The sequence below is a fragment of the Oncorhynchus masou genome, chromosome 32, assembly GCF_036934945.1.
Source record: "Oncorhynchus masou masou isolate Uvic2021 chromosome 32, UVic_Omas_1.1, whole genome shotgun sequence".
NCBI classification, from domain to species: Eukaryota; Metazoa; Chordata; class Actinopteri; order Salmoniformes; family Salmonidae; genus Oncorhynchus; species Oncorhynchus masou.
In genome coordinates, this window is record NC_088243.1 from 47,701,675 (window position 1) to 47,720,253 (window position 18,579).

Genomic DNA, 18,579 nt, shown 5'->3' on the forward strand with positions numbered 1-18,579 from the left:
AATAATTGTAAAGCAAAAGATATAGACAACTCCAATTTAAGAATATTTACTAAATTAACTAAAGTAAAAAATAAAAGAGCAACAATAAAATAACAATAACTAAGCTATATAGAGAGGGTACCGGTACCAAGTCAATGTGCGGGGCTACTGGTTAGTCGAGGTTATCGAGGTAATATGTACATGTAGGGTAAAGTGACTATGCATAGATAATAGATGATAAACAGCGAGTAGCAGCACTGTCTGCTCCTGGATGGCAGGAGGCTTTGCCCCAGTGATGTACTGGGCCATACACACTCTGGTGTAAATTTCATGCAATCTGTCCATTCAGGAAATAGTTGAATTCAATTAATGAATTAAATTGATAAATAAAGCAGTGCAAGCTTCCACATGTGCTCCCCCTCACCTGTCCACTGCAGCTCTTCCCAGGCCAGTGTAAATGTGTGCGTGTGTGCAAGCGTGCGTGGGTGCATGTGTCTGTCTGTCTGTCTGTCTGTCTGTCTGTCTGTCTGTCTGTCTGTCTGTCTGTCTGTCTGTCTGTCTGTCTGTCACCCTCTGTCACCCTCTGTCACCCTCTGAATGCTCAGCTATAGCATGAAATGCCAACTGACATTTGCTCCTGAAGTGCTGACCTGTTGCACCCTCTATAACCTACAGTGGCAAGAAAAAGTTAATGAACCCTTTGGAATTACCGAGATTTTTGCATAAATTGGTCATAACATTTGATCTTCATCTAAGTCACAACAATAGACAAACACAGTCTGCTTAAACTAATAACACACAAACATGTATTATTTTTAGTGTCTTTCTTGAACACACCGTATAAATATTCACAGAGTGGAAAACGTATGTGAACCCTTGGATTTAATAACTGGTTGACCCTCCTTTAGAAGCAAAAATCTCAACCAAACATTTTCTGTATTTGCGAATTAGACCTGCACACCGGTCAGGTGGAATTTTGGACCATTCCTCTTTACAAAACTGTTTCAGTTCAGCAATATTCTTGGGATGTCTGGTGTCGAACCGCTATCTTGAGGTCATGCCACAGCATCTCAATTGGGTGGGGGTCAGGACTCTGACTGAGCCACTCCAGAAGGCATATTTCCTTCGGTTGAAGCCATTCTGTTGTTGATTTTTCTTCTGTGTTTTGGGTCGTTGTCCTGTTGCATCACCCAACTTCTGTTGAGCTACAATTGGTGGACAGATAGCCTTACATTCTCCTGCAAAATGTCTTGATAAACTTGGGAATTCATTTTTCTGTCGACGATAGCAAGCTGTCCAGGCACTGAGGCGGGAAAGCAGTCCCAAACCATGACACTCCCTCCACCATACTTTACAGTTGGGATGAGGTTTTTGATGTTGGTGTGCTGTTCTTTTTTTTCTCCACACATAGTGTTGTGTGTTCCTTCCAAACAACGCAACCTGTAGTTTCATCTGTCCCCAGAATATTTTTGGAACATCCAGGTGCCCCTTTGCGAACTTCAGACATGCAGCCAAGTTGTTTTTGGACAGCAATGGGTTCTTCCGTGGTGTCCTCCCATGAACACCATTATTGTTTAGTGTTTTACGTATGGTAGACTTGTCGACAGAGATGTTAGCATGTTTGAAAGATTTCTATAAGTCTAGCTGACACTAGGATTCTTCTTAATCTCATTGAGCACTCTGCACTGTGCTCTTGCAGTCAACTTTGCAAGATGGCCGCTCCTAGGGAGAGTAGCAACAGTGCTGAACTATCTCAATTTATAGACAATTTGTCTTACCGTGGACTGATGAACATCAAGGCTTTTAGAGATCCCTTTGTAACCCTTTAAAGCTTCATGCAAGTCAACACTTCTTAATCTTAGGTCTGCTGAAATATCTTTTGTTCGAGGCATGGTTCACATCTGGCAATACTTCTTGTAAATAGCAAACACAAATTTTGTGAATAATTTTTAACAGGGCTGTCACGACTCCCACCGAAGGTGACTCCCCTGCCTGTTCGGGCGGTGCTCGGCGGTCGTCGTCGCCGGTCAAGTAACCGCCACCGATCCCTTTTTCCTTTTCTGTTAGTATAGTCTTATTAGTTGCACATGTTCATTTTTGTGTTTCTTGATTTTTGTCTACTGAAACCTGTTAGGCCCGCTTAGCTTTGTGCGGGATTATTTGTTACTGTGTTGATTGTGGATGTGTTTTCGTTTTGTTTTCTCCGGACTGCTTGTCTGTGTTTGGGCTAGTCAGTGTTATGTGCCCTGTAATTTGGCGTGACCGTTTGTGCCAGAGAATACATAATTACATTTCCCTGAACCCTCTGCTCTCTGCGCCTAACCCCTACCCACCACTTCTAGTAAACCCTGAAAAGGGCAGGGCATCTCTAACCAGCATCTTCAATTTTGTCTCATTGACTGAACTCCAGGTTAGCTGACTCCTGACTCCAATTAGCTTTTGGAGAAGTCCTTAGCATAGGGGTTCACATACTTTTTCCAACCTACACTGTGAATATTTAAATTATATATTCAATATAGAGAAGAAAAATACAATAAGTTGTGTTATTAGTTTAAGCACACTGTGTTTGTCCATTGTTGTGACTTAGATCGAGATCAGATCAAATTTTATGACAATTGTATGCAGAAATCCAGGTAATTCCAAAGGGTTCACATACTTTTTCTTGCCACTGTATGTGGCTATTATTTGACGACCCTGCTGTTCATCTATGAAGGTTAGAACAACTTGAAGAACGATCTGGCCATGTACTCTTATAATCTTTATCAGGCAGAGTCAGAAGAGGACTGACCACCCCTCAGAGCCTGGCTCCTCTCTAGGTTTCTTCCTAGGTTCCTGGCTTTCTTGGGAGTATTTCCTAGCCACTGTGCTTCTATAGCTGCATTGCTTACTCGTTGGGGTTTTATGCAGGGTTTCTGTATAAGCACTTTGTGACAACTGCTGTAAAAATCACTTAATAAATACACTTGATTGATTGTCCTTCAGGAGACCAGTGTCCATAGTCATCAACTCACCAATGGGTTATAGTATACTGCTAAAAAGGGTGCTTTGCAGGTCTAGATAGAGCCTTTTGCAGGGCCATATATGAAGCTAGCCCTAGAACCCTTTTTGGTTCTATTTCACACCTTTTCTTCTAGCAGTGAAGGCACTGCTAGAGTAGTGGGCATTTTGTTCTATATTAAATGTCTTGCAGAGTTAAAAACTGGAACGAGCTTATGATATCAAAAACATTTCTGCTTTGGCTCAAGATGGTCAATCAGTTGCCTTTTAAAATGAAGAATGAAGTAGGGCTGGCCCTTTCTTCCAACATAATGCCACTAATTTAGACAACTTCCTTTAAAGTTGGTCCTTTTTATTACTTACCACCGAGCAGCTTCTGAAAGAACAGCGCCTTTCTGTTCCAGATACATAATCTATCCATCTCTGGAAAATGTATCGAGGACTCTGTTTGGGACTAGCTCATCTGAATATCAAGTTGAGAGCCAACTGCATGTTTCTTAATTATGATGACAGGCCCCATTTGTTCCCCACATCATGTCGGCTTGCCAGCTCTTGCCGGCTCGCCAAAAAAACAGATAATCCACTTTCCTCCACGCATCGTTCCACAGGCATTATGAGACACTGTAAAAATGGCTACCTTTCCTTTTTGTCTCTTTAATAATCTCCTAAAAACACCCTCCCCCCTCGGTTCCCCTGACCTGGCTCTGCCATCACTACCTCCTTGAGCTGAACTGCTCTCGTTCATCATAATATGGCAAGAGGCTCCCGCCATGGCTGTGTGCGGTACGTACTGCTTCGAGTACAGTACATGCCTTTCGATCTTAGCCATGGACTGACTGTAAAATTCTACTTAAGACCCAAACCCTGATGGAAAAAATGGGAAAGACATCCATTTTGATTGTCAGGTCAACATAAACAGTTAATAATTAAGATAATATTTTTAGTAATATCGACAACATAGTGATTTTATGCTTAATTATTGGCTTTTTTTTGGCTTGGTCATTAAGAGGCCGAAGCCAAAAAAAACGAGGCAAATAATTTAAGAGGCCGAAGCCAAACAAAGCCTTGAGGGGTGGCTTAATGTGGGTGTCTCTTGTGTTTGTGTTTGCACGTGGCAAGCGTTTGTACATGTCACGCCTTGGTCTTAGTATTTTGTGTTTTAGTTAATTAGTTGGTCAGGCCAGGGTGTGACATGGGTTTATGTTATTGTGTTGTCGTATTGGGGTTTTTGTAGGCATTGGGATTGTGGTTGATTAGGGGTGTGTTTAGTTTAGGTTTGGCTGCCTGAAGCGGTTCTCAATCAGAGTCAGGTGATTCTTGTTGTCTCTGATAGGGAACCGTATTTACTTAGCCTGGGTTTCACTATGTATTTCGTGGGTGATTGTTCCTGTCTCTGTGTAGTGTTCACCAGATAGGCTGTAATAGGTTTCACGTTCCGTTTGTTTTTTTTTGTATTTATTAGTTATTTCATGTATCGTTCCGTTTTTCTTCATTAAAAACATGAGTAACCACCACGCTGCATTTCGGTCCGACTCTCATTCAATAAACAAAGAACGCCGTTACAGAATCACCCACCACACACAGACCGAGCAGCGTGTTAACAGGCAGGAGCCACAGAAGAGGCAACAGAAGCAGCTTCAGTGGGAGAGGCTGCACCACTTGGAGAATTGGACATGGGAGGAAGAACTGGACGGAAAAGGACCCTGGGCTCAGCCTGGTGAATATCGCCGCCCCAAGGAGGAACTGGAGGCGGCTAAAGCGGAGAGGCGCTGTATGAGGAGGCAGCAAGGCGACGTGGATGGAAGCCCGGGAATCAGCCCCAAAAATTTCTTGGGGGGGGGACTTACAGGGAGTATGGCTACGCCAGGTAGGAGACCTGCGCAAACTCCTTGTGCTTACCGGGGGGCTAGAGAGACCGGGCAGGCACCGTGTTATGCAGTGGTGCGCACGGTGTCCCCAGTGCGGGTGCATAGCCCGGTGCGGTATATTTCAGCTCCGCGTATTGGCCGGGCTAGATTGAGCGTCGAGCCAAATGCCATGAAGCCGGCTCTACGCATCTGGTCCCCAGTGCGTCTCCTTGGGCCGGCTTACATGGCACCAGCCTTGCGCTCGGTGTCTCCGGTTCGCCTACATAGCCCAGTGCGGGCTATTCCACCTCGCCGCACTGGCAGGGCGACTGAGAGTATTCAACCGGGTAAGGTTGGGCAGGCTCGGTGCTCAAGAGCTCCAGTGCGCCTGCACGGTCCAGTCTATCCAGTACCACCTCCACACCCCAGCCCTCCGGTAGCAGCTCCCCGCACCAGGCTTCCTGTGCGTGTCCTCGGCCCAATACCACCAGTGCCAGCACCACGCATCAGGCCTACAGTGCGCCTCGCCTCTCTTGCGCTGTCGGAACCTTTCTCCTCTTCTGCGCTGCCGGAGCCTCCCGCCTGTTCAGCGATTCTAGAGCCTTCCTCTACAGCGCTGCTGGAGTCTCCTGTCTGTTCAGCGCTATCAGAGCCTTTCTCCTCTCCTGCGCTGTCGGAGTCTCCCGCCTGTTCAACGCTTCTAGAGCCTTCCTCCTCTACAGCGCTGCCGGAGCTGTTCGGAGCAGCCAGAGCTGCCAGTCTGCATGGAGCAGCCAGAGCTGCCAGTCTGCATGGAGCTGCCAGTCTGCATGGAGCAGCCAGAGCTGCCAGTCTGCATGGAGCTGCCAGTCTGCATGGAGCTGCCAGAGCTGTTAGTCTGCATGGAACAGTCAGAGCTGTCAGTGTGCAAGAAGCCGCCAGAGCTGTCAATCTGCATGGAGCAGCCAGAGCCGCCAGTCAGCATGGAGCAGCCAGAGCCGCCAGTCAGCATGGAGCAGCCAGAGCCGTCAGTCAGCATTAAGCAGCCAGAGCCGTCAGTCTGCCAGGATCCGCCATTCAGCCAGACTCTTCCAGATCCGCCAGTCAGCCAGACTCTTCCAGATCCGCCAGTCAGCCAGACTCTTCCAGATCTGCTAGTCAACCAGACTCTTCCAGATCTGCTAGTCAACCAGACTCTTCCAGATCCGCCAGTCAGGCAGGATCTGCCAGAACTGCCAGCCAGCCAGGATCTGCCGGATTCAACTGCCTGGCTGGGCTTCCTCTCAGTGCTGGGCTGCCCCTCAGTCCCGAGCTGCCCCTCAGTCCCGAGCTTCCCCTCAGTCCCGAGCTGCCCCTCAGTCACGAGCTGCCCCTCAGTCACGAGCTGCCCCTCAGTCACGAGCTGCCCCTCAGTCACGAGCTACTCCTCAGTTCAGTGGGGTTCTGGGTGAGGATTATTAGGCCATGGTCGGCGGCGAGGGTGAATTATCCCAGGACGCGAAGGGGAGGAACTATGACATTTATGGAGTGGGGTCCACGTCCCGAGCCGGAACCGCCACCATGGACAGACGCCCACCCGGACCCTCCCTATGGTTTTGAGGTGCGTCCGGGAGTCCGCACCTTAGGGGGGGGGGGTTCTGTCAGGCCTTGGTCTTAGTATTTTGTGTTTTAGTTAATTAGTTGGTCAGGCCAGGGTGTGACATTGGTTTATGTTATTGTGTTGTCGTATTGGGGTTTTTGTAGGCATTGGGATTGTGGTTGATTAGGGGTGTGTTTAGTTTAGGTTTGGCTGCCTGAAGCGGTTCTCAATCAGAGTCAGGTGATTCTTGTTGTCTCTGATAGGGAACCGTATTTAGTTAGCCTGGGTTTCACTGTGTATTTTGTGGGTGATTGTTCCTGTCTCTGTGTAGTGTTCACCAGATAGGCTGTAATAGGTTTCACGTTCCGTTTGTTGTTTTTTGTATTTATTAGTTATTTCATGTATCGTTCCGTTTTTCTTCATTAAAAACATGAGTAACCACCACGCAGCATTTCGGTTCGACTCTCATTCAACAAACGAAGAACGCCGTTACAGTACATTCACTCTGTCAAAACAGTACACAATTACACGAACACACACTTTTAGATAACTTGAAACAGCTTAACTCTGTCTTGTGTCTTGAAGTCACCTAGGCAAGCTAGTGCTAGCCAACTTCTTTTGCCAATTACCTTCAGCCGGCTCATGTGGGACTGTGGCAAAATTGGTTTGACATTGGATAGCCTATCCCTGGGGCTAGTAAGAGACTGTCAACAAATTACACAATGTAAATGGGACAATATATATTTTAGCTGTCTCATTAAATGCGTTCCGTATTTGTATATGAAATTTTACAATTTATAAGGAGTTTGAGGTTTTTCAGTCATTGGAATTTGGAGCTATTGACCTTTTAAAATACACTACTTGACCAAGGTATGTGGACACCTGCTCGTTGAAAATTTCATTCCAAAATCATGGACATCAAAATGGAATGATCCCCCCTTTTCTGCTATAACAGCCTCCACTCTTCTGGAAAGATGTTGGAACATTGCTGCGGGACTTGCTTCCATTCAGTCACAAGATAATTAGTAAGATCAGGCACTGATGTTGGCAGATCAGGCCTGGCTTGCAGTTGGTGTTAAATTTAATCTCAAACGTGTTCGATGGGGTTGAGGGCAGGGCTTTGTGCAGGCCAGTCAAGTTCTTCCACATCGATCTCGACAAACCATTTCTGTATGGACCTTTCTCTGTGCACGGGAACATTGGCATGAGAGCAGGATTGAAATAAACCCTATCCAAGGAAAACTGTTATGGTACCCTTCTTTGTGTGACATACCATTTTTTCCTATCATGACGTAAATCTCAGTTTTGGATGAGACTGACTTTATGACCAAAATGATCTTATTTACACATATAGGCTGTTTTGTGTTGCTTTTGTGCTTGTCTTTCTTGCACTAACACTTGCAGTCATCTTCTCTTAATATTTTGTTGATAGTTGCTTTTTTTAAGGAAAGTTTTACTTGCAATGTCTGTGAAATGTGTTTGTCTTACCAACTTAGTTGATTGCACTGACTGAGTCGCTCTGGATAAGAGTGTCTGTTAAATGACCAAAATATACATGTATTAAATCAAATTAAATGTTATTGGTAACATACACATGGTTAGCAGATGTTAACGCGAGTGTAGCAAAATTCTTGTGCTTCCAGTTCCAACCATGCAGTAATATCTAACAAGTAATCTAACTATTTCAAATCAACTACCTTATACACATAAGTGTAAAGGAATGAATAAGATGTAATGTGTAATGTAATGTGATATTACTAGCATGAATCTTTTAAAAAGTCCATTTTTGACTACAATATTTAAAAGATTAGGTTTCTGTAAATGTAATATCCCGATGCTTTGATATGGGCCCATATCATAATCAATCTACCGGGTGGTGGTCTGCATATAAAACACCTCACTGCAACTTTGACTGAGAGGCAGAACTCATGTACAGTTGCAGTCAGAAGTTTACATACACCTTAGCCAAATATATTTAAAATCATTTTTTTCTCACAATTCCTGACATTTAATCCAAGTAAAAATTCCTTGTCTTAGGTCAGTTAGGATCACCACTTTATTTTAAGAATGTGAAACGTCAGAATAATAGTAGAGATAATTATTTATTTCAGCTTTTATTTCTTTCATCACATTCCCAGTGGGTCAGAAGTTTACATACACTCAATTAGTATTTGGTAGCATTGCCTTTAAATTGTTTAACTTGGGTCAAATGTTTCGGGTAGCCTTCCACAAGCTTCCCACAATAAGTTGACTGCATTTTGGCCCATTCCTCCTGACAGAGCTGGTGTAACTGAGTCAGGTTTGTAGGCCTCCTTGCTCGCTCACGCTTTTTTCATTTTCTATAGGGTGGAGGTCAGGACTTTGTGATGGCCACTCCAATACCTTGACTTGTTGTCCTTAAGTCATTTTGTAACAACTTTGGAAGTATGCTTGGGGTCATTGTGATCAAGCGTTAACTTCCTGACTGATGTCTTGAGATGTTGCTTCAATATATCCACATAATTTTCCATCCTCATGATGCCATCTATTTTGTGAAGTGCACCAGTCCCTCCTGCAGCAAAGCATCCCCACAACACGATGCTGCCACCCCCGTGCTTCACGGTTGGGATGGTGTTCTTCAGATTGTGAGCATACCCCTTTTTCCTCCAAACATAACAATGGTCATTATGACCAAACAGTTCTATTTTTGTTTCATCAGACCAGAGGACAATCCTCCAAAGAGTACGATCTCTGTCCTCATGTGCAGTTGCAACCGTAGTCTGGCCTTTTTATGGTGGGTTTGGAGCAGTGGCTTCTTCCTTGCTGAACGGCCTTTCAGGCTATCTCGATATAGGACTCGTTTTACTGTGAAAATAGATACCACTGGGACTCAGTGGGCATACTCTGGAGCAGTGTAAATCTGCAGGCCAGGACAATGGCAACCTGACCTAAACCCACCGGAGACTGCTGGGGCGAAGCTTGATTTGCCACAATCTAACAAATGTTAGGAGAACATTATGAGGACATTTTTCATAAAACCTAAAGAAATAAGATTTTGTTATCAAAAACATTCTTTGAATGTTATCATCCCAATGTTAGCTAAAACCCTAACCAGAACTTAATGGGAATCTTAGGTAATGTTCCTCGAATGTTCCTCGTTTGTTGGGTGACAATCTCACTGAGCGTCGAATTCAAAGCAGGCAGATGAACCAGTGAAACGACCCCCCAGAGCCTAATTATGTCTCTGTCTGTAATTGAGTTTAGTCGGTTAAATCCCATCCGTTTTGCCTTAATGACTGTCCGTCTTCCAAGTGGCAACAGCTTCAGAGCTCCCCAGCTTGCTATTCTGGGCACAGTCACAGATTATCTCTTTTATTGACCAGATACTCAAGTGGCCGCACTAACAATGAAAATACATTTCTTAAAATTGGAAGGTAGTCAGGAGGAGGCAAGATCAGGTGGGAAGGGTTCAAACAGGTACTTCAGAGCGTGAGGGAGAGAGTGAGGGATGTACAGCATATTCTCTGCTGATTGGAGACGTGAGTATCATGTGTTATTGTTTCTCCTCTGATTTTTTTCCATCTCAATTACCATATGGATAAAGCGGGAAAGGTCAGCCAAGTCTTGACCTTTAAGAATATATATATATATATATATATATATATATATATATATATATATAGCGAGTCAAAAGTTTGGACACACCTACTCATTTGTGTATATATATATAGCCAGTCAAAAGTTTGGACACACCTACTCATTCAAGAGTTTTTCTCAATTTTTACTATTTTCTACATTATAGAATAATAGTGAAGGCATCAAAACTATGAAATAACACATATGGAATCATGTAGTAACCAAAAAAGTGTTAAACAAATACAAAACATTTTTAAAGTAGCCACTGTTTGCCTTGATGACAGCCTTGCACACTCTTGGCATTCTCTCAACCAGCTTCATAAGGCAGTCACCTGGAATGCATTTAAATTAATAGGTGTGCCTTATTAAAAGTTAATTTGTGGAATTTATTTACTTCTTAATAATGCATTTGAGCCAATCAGTTGTGTCGTGACAAGGTAGGGGTGGTATACAGAAGTTAGCCCTATTTGGTCTTCTGATTTGTTTTAAGCATTGTTGTGGACTTAGAACATTAAAGTTGGTTGTGTTTCTATTTCTAATGTGTGATTTTGAGAGTGAAAACCTTAAAAGAAATCCAAAACCTGGAAACCGTTTTTTATTAAGTTAAATAATGTATTTGCTGGCAATAAATGTATTGGCTGGTAAAACCTACCTCACAGTGGCTGGTGGACTATTTTTTAGGCCCTGTTCATAAACTACCTCGTTAGCTATCAAGCTAACAATCTGGTTACTTTACCAGAGTATCTAAACATTTGGAGGCCCAGAAAAAAATGAAAAGGGTCAACTTCTTTAGAAGATCAATGGTCATAGCAATGAATGAATGACTGATTTCTTGCATGTTGTCCCTCACAAACTTGACACTCTTAAAGAGTGTACAATGTTCTTATGCACGACACAGTGCCTGGACACAGCACTTAGCTGTGGTATATTGGCCCGAGGTGCCTTATTGCTATTATAAATTGGTTATCAAAGTAATTAGAGCAGTAAAAATAAATGTTTTGTCGTACCTAGCATTCAGGGATCGAACCACCCAGTTTTTAATCATTTTTAGAGCATGTGTGCTTCAAAAGTAGCTGGAATTCATATAGGCCAAATATGCTTTATCTCAATCAATGAAACACCAGTGGTACCAATGACATGTTTTAATTTAGAACCTTGACTACAATTGAAAAATTGAAACGGGCCAAAAATGTTTAAGTGTTTTAAGAGAGTTGGGCCAGAAACCAAAGCGTTTGAGTTCTGAATCCCGTGCTGACTAGGTGAAAAATCTTAGCCCTAGTCGCTCAGGATAAGAGCATCTGCTAAATGATGTAAACATTTAAAATTACTTTCTCATTTCTATTTCATGTTTGACATTGCAAATAAGAATCTGTTGTGAAATCGCTTTATGGGTTAAATCGTCTACTACTATTGACAGTCTGAAATTGTTGTTTTACAACCCTAAACAACAATACTTACAGGCCAGGAAGCAGTCCATACTGAAGGAGATGTTATCCAGACAAATCGCTGATCCTGGACCTGATCCATTGTCAGTACTGAACTGGAGCCAGAACCTGAGGAGAAACACAATATGATCTCATTCAACTCTAGTATGAGATGAAGATGAAGTATGCCTGCTCCCAATGCAGATTCAAGTCTAGGACAAGATAAAGATAGAGTATGTTAAATGAGTGTAGATATCCTTGCAAAAAGTTCCTTGAGCGTAATGATATCCCTGTCTTATCCTTCTCATCCGCGACTCAAGTTTTCTACTGGAATTAGTACATAAAGGAGTTCAAACATGATATTCTACGAGCACAACTACATACTTCAAAAGTAACATTGTTGATCACAATGAGTTTTCTGCCAGTACTAGAACATGTCATAAAGACCTCATGTAGAGAATGAGTGACTTCTGCCCTTACTATAGTGTTCTATTAGAAACGGCAAATAGACAGAACACTGATGCATGGCCTCAAAGACCAGTTTACATTACTGGATGAGGATCTTTTTCAAGTCATAGTGAATTTCAGGTAGCTACTGTTCTTTTCCCTTCAATTTGCTCATGCTATTTAGTGTGCAATAGTGAGAGAAAGGGAACAGAAAAGATACATGACAGACTACTGTAGAGACAACTCATCTTTTCCTCCCATCTTGCGTTACAAAAATGTCTTCAAAATTTGGGCATTTTCTTGGTGGTCGAAATGCATCCATTGTGACTCCTGAATGAGAATACATCTTGTTTGTTTGTTTTTAAACAAGTGATACAGTGAGCGATAAGGTGAATACGGAATTCACCGTACAAGGCAAGTGAACAAATTGGGATTCATTACGTTTGCAGGGTGAAAGGGGTTATCTTAAAATGGAATGTAAATGTTGAAAATCTGCATTTGGAAGGAAGAACTGAAGAAAAAAGCTATTCATTACTGTGTCTTGGGACCTGACAGGCTACAGTGCCTTGTGAAAGTATTCGGCCCCCTTGAAATTGGGCGTGCAAAATTATTCAGCCCCTTTAAGTTAATACTTTGTAGCGCCACCTTTTGCTGCGATTACAGCTGTAAGTCGCTTGGGGTATGTCTCTATCAGTTTTGCACATCGAGAGACTGAATTTTTTCCCATTCCTCCTTGTAAAACAGCTCGAGCTCAGTGAGGTTGGATGGAGAGCATTTGTGAACAGCAGTTTTCAGTTCTTTCCACAGATTCTCGATTGGATTCAGGTCTGGACTTTGACTTGACCATTCTAACACCTGGATATGTTTATTTTTGAACCATTCCATTGTAGATTTTGCTTTATGTTTTGGATCATTGTCTTGTTGGAAGACAAATCTCCGTCCCAGTCTCAGGTCTTTTGCAGACTCCATCAGGTTTTCTTCCAGAATGGTCCTGTATTTGGCTCCATCCATCTTCCCATCAATTTTAACCATCTTCCCTGTCCCTGCTGAAGAAAAGCAGGCCCAAACCATGATGCTGCCACCACCATGTTTGACAGTGGAGATGGTGTGTTCAGGATGATGATCTGTGTTGCTTTTACGACCAAACATAACATTTTGCAACGTTTGTTTTGCAACGTTTGTTGCCAAAAAGTTCAATTTTAGTTTCATCTGACCAGAGCACCTTCTTCCACATGTTTGGTGTGTCTCCCAGGTGGCTTGTGGCAAACTTTAAACGACACTTTTTATGGATATCTTTAAGAAATCGCTTTCTTCTTGCCACTCTTCCATAAAGGCCAGATTTGTGCAATATACGACTGATTGTTGTCCTATGGACAGAGTCTCCCACCTCAGCTGTAGATCTCTGCAGTTCATCCAGAGTGATCATGGGCCTCTTGGCTGCATCTCTGATCAGTCTTCTCCTTGTATGAGCTGAAAGTTTAGAGGGACGGCCAGGTCTTGGTAGATTTGCAGTGGTCTGATACTCCTTCCATTTCAATATTATCGCTTGCACAGTGCTCCTTGGGATGTGTAAAGCTTGGGAAATCTTTTTGTATCCAAATCCGGCTTTAAACTTCTTCACAACTGTATCTCGGACCTGCCTGGTGTGTTCCTTGTTCTTCATGATGCTCTGCGCTTTTAACGGACCTCTGAGACTATCACAGTGCAGGTGCATTTATACGGAGACTTGATTACACACAGGTGGATTGTATTTATCATCATTAGTCATTTAGGTCAACATTGGATCATTCAGAGATCCTCACTAAACTTCTGGAGAGAGTTTGCTGCACTCAAAGTAAAGGGGCTGAATAATTTTGCACGCCCAATTTTTCAGTTTTTGATTTAAAAAAAAAGTTTGAAATATCCAATAAATGTCGTTCCACTTCATGATTGTGTCCCACTTGTTGTTGATTCTTCACAAAAAAATACAGTTTTATATCTTTATGTTTAAAGCCTGAAATGTGGCAAAAGGTCGCAAAGTTCAAGGGGGCCGAATACTTTCGCAAGGCACTGTATATGTACTTTTTTCATCCCAAAAGAATACACAAAGCACATGCATCTCTGTGGTTTGCAGGTTCTATTATGCTTTGACATGGTGCATGTTTCCAATGTGGCATGATTCTATAATCTCACCATCTAATGGCGTAGTGCCTCATATTGACCCTGTTAAATATTCATACACTTCACTTTGTTTGCCTAAGGCTGGGATTGGCCAAATCACTTGTCTCTCTGTTAATGGACCAAATTGATCCGCCGTACCAGTCAACAAGTCCATAGAGAGGAACGATAATGCGTCTCCAGCCTTTCTTGGTCTTGGGCTCGTTGGCAGAGTACCACAGTCTGCGCTGCTCCTCTGGTCGTGTGCTGTTTTCCACCAGCCACAAAGACAGTGCCCCTCTCTGGCCACCTCCAGAACACATCAAGAACCGTACCTGTTGGGGAGATAAAAAAAAACGTATTATGAGTCAGAGTAGGACTTGACGAAGACACACATTGACATCTCAAATCATTTGTTTGAACGCATCAGAGAAACCTCTTCTGATGTTTTACTGAGACACAATTTATTTATTTCTCTTCTAGAATTACATTTCCATAAAAATAACAATCAAGTCAAGGGCTGATTTCAAGGTTTTACTGCTAACCTACAAAGCATACATGGGCTTGCTCCTACCTACCTCTCTGATTTGGTCCTGCCGTACATACCTACACGTACGCTACGGTCACAAGACGCAGGCCTCCTAATTGTCCCTAGAATTTCTAAGCAAACAGCTGGAGGCAGGGATTTCTACTATAGAGCTCCATTTTTATGGAATGGTCTGCCTACCCATGTGAGAGACGCAGACTCGGTCTCAACCTTTAAGTCTTTACTGAAGACTCATCTCTTCAGTGGGTCATATGATTGAGTGTAGTCTGGCCCAGGAGTGTGAAGGTGAACGGAAAGGCTCTGGAGCAAAGAACCGCCCTTGCTGTCTCTGCCTGGCCGGTTCCCCTCTTTCCACTGGGATTCTCTGCCTCTAACCCGTTTACAGGGGCTGAGTCACTGGCTTACTAGGGCTCTTTCATACCGTCCCTAGGAGGGGTGCGTCACTTGAGTGGATTGAGTCACTGATGTGATCTTCCTGTCTGGTTTGGCGCCCCCCCCCTTGGGTTGTGCCATGGAGAAGATCTTTGTGGGCTATACTCGGCCTTGTCTCAGGATGGTAAGTGGGTGGTTGAAGATATCCCTCTAGTGGTGTGGGGGCTGTGCTTTGGCAAAGTGGGTGGGGTTATATCCCTCCTTTCCGGGGGTGTCATCAGATGAGGCCACAGTATCTCTTGACCCCTCCTGTCTCAGCCTCTAGTATTTAAGCTGCAGTAGTTGATGTGTCGGGGGGCTAGGGTCAGTTTGTTATATCTGGAGTACTTCTCCTGTTCTATCCGGTGTCCTGTGTGAATTTAAGTATGCTCTCTCTAATTCTCTCTTTCTTTCTTTCTTTTTCTTTCTTTCTTTCGGAGGACCTGAGCCCTAGGACCATGCCTCAGGACTACCTGACATGATGACTCCTTGCTGTCCCCAGTCCACCTGGCCGTGCTGCTGCTCCAGTTTCAACTGTTCTGCCTGTGATTATTATTATTTGACCATGCTGGTCATTTATGAACATTTGAACATCTTGGCCATGTTCTGTTATAATCTCCACCTGTCACAGCCAGAAGAGGACTGGCCACCCCTCATAGACTGGTTCCTCTCTAGGTTTCTTCCTAGGTTTTGGCCTTTCTAGGGAGTTTTTCCTAGCCACCGTGCTTCTACACCAGCATTGCTTGCTGTTTGGGGTTTTAGGCTGGGTTTCTGTACAGCACTTTGAGATATCAGCTGATGTACGAAGGGCTATATAAATACATTTGATTTGATTTGATGCTCTACTGTCATAATTACTAGTTTAGAAGTAGTGTACCCACATACAGTTACTTGCAGTTGCAGGGTACATCATGAAGATAAACACCTGCACTCTGTTGAATATTCCCCAGTGTTATTAAATGCAACATTTTAACCTGAAATGTCTTCATCCAGCCAGACATTCAGGGAAGACATTTGAGTATATATTTTTTTTATCTAGATAAAACTGCAGGAGCAGTGTGCGGGTATCTGTCTTTATTTCATGAAAGTTAAACCTGCAGATTCATCAATTGTCTCAGCTGTACACTTTGCTATACAATTCATATTGCTCATATTCTTCTCAAACAAACTGCACAACATTCCACCTGACTAAATGCTATCTTTCTGTCTCTCCAGTATGCACAGGTGACAAATAGGGTTTCCCTCTGATAAAATGTGTAACTATAATTTCAATGATGTAGTATTAGGTATTCTATCGCAGTGTACCATCTCCCTCACTCAATAATCATTGATCCAGATTTCACCTTGTGAAACTGTGAGAAGTTCCCCGACATCAAGATTATAGAAGTCAAACAGTGTTTGCCAGGCATTACTTTGAGGTGAACATGACCTGCAACTAATAACCAAGCCAATCTACTCTTGAGATTGGGTCCTGCATCAGACAAACCAGACAGGCAGGTACCGTACATTGGACAGCTCAGGGTCGTGTAAGGGGAAAGATTGAGGTGCTAATCTGGAATCATGGCTAATCTTTGGGCCCTTGCCAAGGAACCACTGACTGTGGCTAGCTGGCCTGTAGCGGCGCCGCAAGCACAGTTCAGGACTGACATCCCCATCTCTGTTTATCTTTCTATCTCTTCATCTTTGGCTCTCTCTCTCTAGTCGTGCTTATCCACACACTCCTTTCTCTCTCCTGTTCACGCTCTCTCCCCACCACTCCACCTTCCCCCACCTCCAAAATACAGAAGAGGGTGCCCTTCTATGGACAACATACCAAACACCTCTAAATATGGACACTATACCAAATACCTCTAAATATGATATTGGCCCACTTGCCAGACACGTCCTATAAAGAGGCGGACGTTTACAACCATAGCCGTGGACTCACCCTGTCTAGACCTGACTAACAACCCCGCTGGTCGCAGACTGACCAATAAGGTATGAAAAATGCATTCCATATCGCCAGCATCTTATTAATTGGGTTGACCTTGTGTCTGGAAATCCCCATGATAGCTTGCTAACCCGCCATTATCAGGGTTGGGACCAAATTTCATGCAATCTGTGCATTCAGGAAATAGTTGAATTCAATTAATTAATTAAATTGATAAATGAAGCAGTGCAAGCTTCCACATGCGCTCCCCCTCACCTGTCCACTGCAGCTCTTCCACCAGACCAGTGTACATGTCTGTCTGTCTGTCTGTCTGTCTGTCTGTCTGTCTGTCTGTCTGTCTGTCTGTCTGTCTGTCTGTCTGTCTGTCTTTCCGTCCGTCCGTCCGTCCTCCCACCCGCCCGCCCGCCCACCCGTTTGTTTGTTTTCCGGGAACTTACAAGGTAAACTAATAGTTAAATGGAGAGATATTGCTTCAAGATATTCAACAATAACTTTTAAACGTCAGTTTGTTTTCCGTCAACTTACAAGGTAAACTAATAGTTAAATGGAGAGATATTGCTTCAAGATATTCAACAATAACTTTTAAATCCATTAGTTGAATTAAGGAGTAAGGAGAGCTCTGCTCATTATACCTACAAATAATTTTCAGTCTTTCGGCAATCCTGCTATCATCAAGAACTTTGTTTTTCGATAGTAATACTGCTCTATTTTTATTCCAGGTGTGCCTGTTTTCTTCCAGACTCTCCTGTCTAACATAATTAGTCTGTCCATTCATTCATGTTGTTGTTTGTGCTCCACACTTTCTGTGTCTCCATCCCAAATGGCACCCTATTCCCTACATGGGTCCTGGTCAAAAGAAGTGCCCTATAAAGGAAATAAGGTGCCCTTTGGGACACACCCTGTGTGTAAGTCTGGTTGGTCAGACGACATCTGAACTATTTGTGCTATGCGCCTTAATTATAATTACCCAATGCTGAGTCTCCAAATGTGCACACAACGGGAGGGCATTGTGTGTGTGTGTGTGTATCTGTCTCGGTTTGTGTGTGTGTGTGTGTGTGTGTGTGTGTGTGTCTCTGAGTGTCTGTATCTGTCTCTGTGTGTGTGTATCTGTCTCTCTCCTCGTGTGTGTGTGTGTGTGTGTGTGTGTGTGTGTGTGTGTGTGTGTGTGTGTGTGTGTGTGTGTGTGTGTGTGTGTGTGTGTGTGTGTGTGTGTGTGTGTGTGTGTGAGAGAGAGAGAGAGAGGGTTCTCACCTCACATCGAGAGTTCCGTAGGGGAGGGGGGAAGAGAGGGCTCCTGAGCAACGTTGACACCTGATGACCCTTGGACTGCCCTCCATCCACACTGAACATGGCACCTGGAACGCACACACACACGCACACGCATACATGCATACAAACAGATAAACAGACAGAACAGAAGATTATATGCACCCACACACACAAACAAGTACATAAACACATAGAAAACCAGTTAAATATCTGTGCTTTGCAACAACAAAACAGTTCAATGACACGGCGGATTTTACAAAAACATCACAGGTTTTCTCTGTTATGCCCGAATTTGAGCATACAGTGTAGGCCTTACTTTGCATTACAGCCACTAAAGGCATTCGGTAAATTGATGATGACCAAGTCCAGAAACAACCCCTCGCCCTTATTCTCCAGAACTGGATTGGTACTGTATAAGT

General features: G+C 43.5%; 1 protein-coding gene across 1 annotated transcript in view; it reads right to left on the bottom strand.

The window, feature by feature from the left end:
* Positions 1-18,579, bottom strand: part of LOC135526149 (ALK tyrosine kinase receptor-like) — a 759,574-nt gene that overhangs the window by 95,825 nt on the left and 645,170 nt on the right. Inside the window, 3 exon segments of the mRNA XM_064954281.1 lie at positions 11,455-11,549; positions 14,166-14,338; positions 18,143-18,246. Coding sequence (XP_064810353.1) covers positions 11,455-11,549; positions 14,166-14,338; positions 18,143-18,246 — 372 coding nt within the window.